This window comes from Cynara cardunculus (assembly GCF_001531365.2).
Source record: "Cynara cardunculus var. scolymus isolate 2C chromosome LG 13, CcrdV1, whole genome shotgun sequence".
Lineage (NCBI taxonomy): Eukaryota > Viridiplantae > Streptophyta > Magnoliopsida > Asterales > Asteraceae > Cynara > Cynara cardunculus.
This window is the reverse complement of record NC_037540.1, coordinates 30,926,752-30,931,269: the sequence shown is the minus strand read 5'-3', so window position 1 is coordinate 30,931,269 and position 4,518 is coordinate 30,926,752. Positions and strand designations below refer to the sequence as shown.

At 33.8% G+C, this 4,518-nt stretch overlaps 1 protein-coding gene across 1 annotated transcript in view; it reads right to left on the bottom strand.

The window, feature by feature from the left end:
- LOC112525119 (cytochrome P450 714A1-like) overlaps positions 1–1,109 on the bottom strand; it is a 12,204-nt gene extending 11,095 nt beyond the window's left edge. The window contains exon 1 of the mRNA XM_025135083.1: positions 648–1,109. Coding sequence (XP_024990851.1) covers positions 648–972 — 325 coding nt within the window. The 5' untranslated portion in view covers positions 973–1,109. The remainder of the gene's footprint in view (positions 1–647) is intronic.
- Positions 1,110–4,518: the final 3,409 nt, after the last annotated feature.

Genomic DNA, 4,518 nt, shown 5'->3' with positions numbered 1-4,518 from the left:
ATTGATATATTTTTTTCAAATTTTTATGATATTTTCAAATTTATATTTTATTCAAAAATAAAATTATTATTATTTTTTTAAAAACATATAAAATTGTATTATAACATCGACATAGACAAAAAATAAAATAGAACATTAAAATCGAGATGTATCTCGCTGTATTATGCGAGTATCCTTCTAATATATATATATATATATATATATATATATATATAGAGGTTGATTATTATACAACCCTTGACATTTGTGCAACCAATACAATCCAATCTCAACCGTCCATTTCATTTGATTAATATGTGATTTCATAGAATTTTTGATTGTTTCCTAATATAAAGTATTGATCATAATTAATGAACTATATTCATGTTACATAAATATTCAAATCATAATAAATAAACTTTCATCATTTCCATAAATATATCAATTTATTGAGTTGCATTAGTTGTACAAATGCGATGAGTTGTATTTGAAACAATCTCTCTCTCTCTATATATATATATGTTATTAGATACAAACACAAATCATCAACAATTGTCCTTTACTTTTATAAAACCATTATATTGGATTAAATTTATTATCTAAATATAATACTTTTTAAAACTAAAAGAAAATTTATGCGACTAGTCGGATGATAAGGTGTAACATACCGTATTGTTTCCTCCATTGTTCAAAGTATGGGAAGAGGGTACACGTGTAATCATCACCAACGAAATCTCCATGACTGGAGCTTGAGCTTGAAGCTTTCATGGCGATTGTGGCAGACTGGATTTTCTGCATCTCAGGCACATTCCCATACAGAAAAGACGGTTTTGGCCCTATGATTCCTTGCCTTTGAAGAATCCATCTCACTCTCTGAGGTTTCAACCATAAGATATTCAAGAAATACAAGGCTAAAATGGTAACTACAAGCAAACCCACATGGACAAGAAGATGATCAAGATCCAATGAAGAAAAGGCTGCTTTCATTTTCATTTAATTTTATGGGAGTCGATGAATCTTCAAGAGATGGAAGACTACTTATAATGGATCATGTAGAGATTGGATTTGCTACTATATGAAAATGTACAAGCCTTTTATGCATAATGTACAAGTCGGTCATGCAGGAGTGCTCTGGGCTTGTGTGTTTTGGGTCTGGAGAAAGTTTTGTAGTGCGTCACACTTTGGATTTATTTCCCATTAGACCCCTTGTACTTTTGTAACTTTTACACTTTGGTCCTTCTAGTTTGAACATTTTGTATTAAGGTTTTCAATTTTTTTGGTAAAAAAATAGAGAGTGGTGGTTAATTTTATTAGGTTTTCGTTGTTTGTTGTTGGTAAGGTGACAATTTTAAATGTCATTAAGGTTATTAAAGAATATTATTTGGAAGTCTTTGTAAAATGATGTTTTCAAAGTTGAGATGATAACGGTTAGTTTTGATATGGATTGTAGTCGATTAAAATTGATGGAGGTTTTAGTGGATAATGATGTTTTTTTTCCGATATAGAGGGGGGCGGCCCCTCCAATCAAGAAAAAAAAGTAAAGACAAACTTTTTGGATTTATTAAACTTTTTTATAAAAAACAGGAAGCAAAACCAAGGACAACACTCAGGAGGAAGCTAAATCGAAGCAACCTCCAGAAAGAAGCAAAGCTCAAAGGGGGTCGAGGAGAGGAAATGAACCAACCACTAGGAAAGGTTCCAGACAAGCTTAGCACGGACAACAATAGGGGAAGGCTTCATGATAAGACCAATCAGCCTGGACTGGACATCATCAGAGATGGTCTTGACCATCATGTCAGAGGATCTTCTCTTATTCTTGAATATGCAATTATTTCTTTCCTGCCAGAGGTGGTAGACAGTTTCAACAAGCACTAAGCGTCGAACGATAGACCAAACGGTCTTGCCTTTGGTGGCTTGGTGGAACATACTGATAATATGAGTCCAGTTATCTGGAATAAGAGGGAGGTTCAGCTTTGGCTTAAGGCCATTCCAAACCTGATTAAGAAACGGGCACTCAAAAAATAGATGCTGATGAGAATCAGGCCCGTTAAGACAGAAAACACAAGACATGTTTGAGGGCGACCCAAATAATGAATGCATGTCTGGGGATGTTTTGAGAGAACCAGATCATATGATGCCACTCGACATCTGGCTCATTAGGGCGGATGGAGATCCTAACCTCATGGACAGAGAAAGAAGTGAGACGACCATCCATTTTTCTCAAGAGGAGTTTATCAGGGACAGAAGGAAAGAGGACAGGAGGGGAGATGTTTTTTTCTTTATGATATATTACTAGATATAGAAACTCAATATGAAGTTCTTTGACATTTAATAGTGACTCTCTCAACAACCAAAAATTCATGAATCGTTGTATTTTATGGTAATTAAAAAAGATGAGATTGTCATATAAAGAACAAATGGATTGATGAACCATCATAGTTTAACTTTGGTAAATATCTGAAGTGTATGATGACAAAACACACACACACACACACACACACACACACATATATATATATATATATATATATATATATATATATACCTAGTAGATAAGTAACTTGGCTGTCACGTGTTGTTTTATTGTGCGACGGTTATAAGGATTTCCCGCCTAAACAAGTATGTAGACACAATTTACATTACTGATTCAAATGAATCTATTTAATTGACATTTGTCCCTGTAAAACATAACTGATTTCTGTATGAAAAAGGATTTCTTTTCAAATTCTTAAATAAGCAAAAGTCTGGATTTCCATTCCTCAGACTTATAAGTCTGATATCTACAGACTTTTTCCCAACGTAACAACACAACTCTGAGTTCTTGTGCTTTAGAGTTTCTTTGTAGGCTTGAGAACAAGTCTGAACTCCTTTTCCTCAGTTAAAATTCAGAGTTGTCTGCCAGACTTATAAGACATACCAGTATAAAAGTCTGAGGACAAGTCTGAACTCCTTTTCCTCAGTTAAAATTCAGAGTTGTCTGCCAGACTTATAAGACATACCAGTATAAAAGTCTGAGGACAAGTCTGAACTCCTTTTCCTCAGTTAAAATTTAGAGTTGTCTTCTAGACTTGTAAGACATACAAGTATGAAAGTCTGTATAAATCAGAGTTGTGAGTCTGAATTTAACTCTAAAGTGGCCTCCAGACTTCTAAGTATGAAAGTAGGAATTCAAATGAAGCCTGACCTGTGAAGTCTGAAAGTAAAGTGTAATTCAGACTTATAAGTATGAATGTAGGAATTCAAATGAAGTCTGAGCTGTGAAGTGTATGAATTTATGGTTTTCGATTACTTGGATTCCACTAAAAGTCATGTATCACTTTCAGATTGAAGTATTTCGATGGTACAATCGAAATATCAATCGGATAAAATTTAGTGGTTTTTCCCGAACAGAGAGTTTTCCCGTGTTATCAAATTTGTGTTCCGAAAATCCAATGACGAAATCGTAGCTTTTCCCTCAAACGGTCGGAAACTGCCATACGGCAGTTAAAAAACCGAGTTTTCAAAACAGAGTCAAAACCGGGTTTAAAATTTCAAATTCGGATTTTTGAAGCATTTTTCACAAAGCAATATTACCCGAATAAAATCAGGGGCTCTGCACCTTGGACCCTGCCATTGGGGGCGCTGCCCTGAACCCCCGTCATTTAGGGGCTTCGCCCCTAAATCAAAATAAACTCAAACATGTATGCACTCCGCACCTTCCTTACTTGTTCGATATTTATCATGATTACATTGGTCAACAAATTAATCTCATTACACTTAAATGACATTAGTGATACAAATCACCAACATGAAGTAATCAGATATTGGTTATTTATCAAACTTACAACATTATTTTGAATTGTTTTGTTCCAGACTTAGTTCCATGGTTTATTTCCAGACTTAGAATACAACTCTAAACTTTCTTCAGAGTTGAAGTTCAGAGTTACGTTTCTGAGTTATAAGAAGTCAAAATTCTTGTGACTCAGAGTTATGATTATAGATTCTTTCTAGACTTTGAAGCAGGGCTGATCCTAAGATTTTTGATGCCGTGTGAGAAAATAATAAAATATGCCCCTAACCCTATTTTTTTAAGCCAATGAAACATGCAATTTTTTAAAGAGTTTAGAACCTATTCAAGCTAAGTATCTCATCCCCATGTTGATTTTTATTAATTATAATAAAACAAATACAATGAGGGGAACATAAAAACCAAAACCCCGAATACAAAATATAAATGATAAAAAGATAAATTTTGGATTAAGATCGTGCTTCCTTCTTTCCCAATTTTCCCTTTTCCAAATTTAAATTAGCAAAATAGAAACTTTATTTCAATATATGAGACTCAAAAGACAAGGAAAACTATAATTAGTTTTTGTTGATCCTCTCTCTCAGTAATTTGATGATAATCTCTTTTTCCTTTCACGTTGTATTTGTGTCTCTGTATTTTCAGTTCTAGCGATCATCACTGAGTATGTTCAGTGATCGCTGAAGAACTTGCATTGTAAATTCATCAGAGACAAACAATACTTCAAGAAGACAACACTCACACCAAAGATCCTT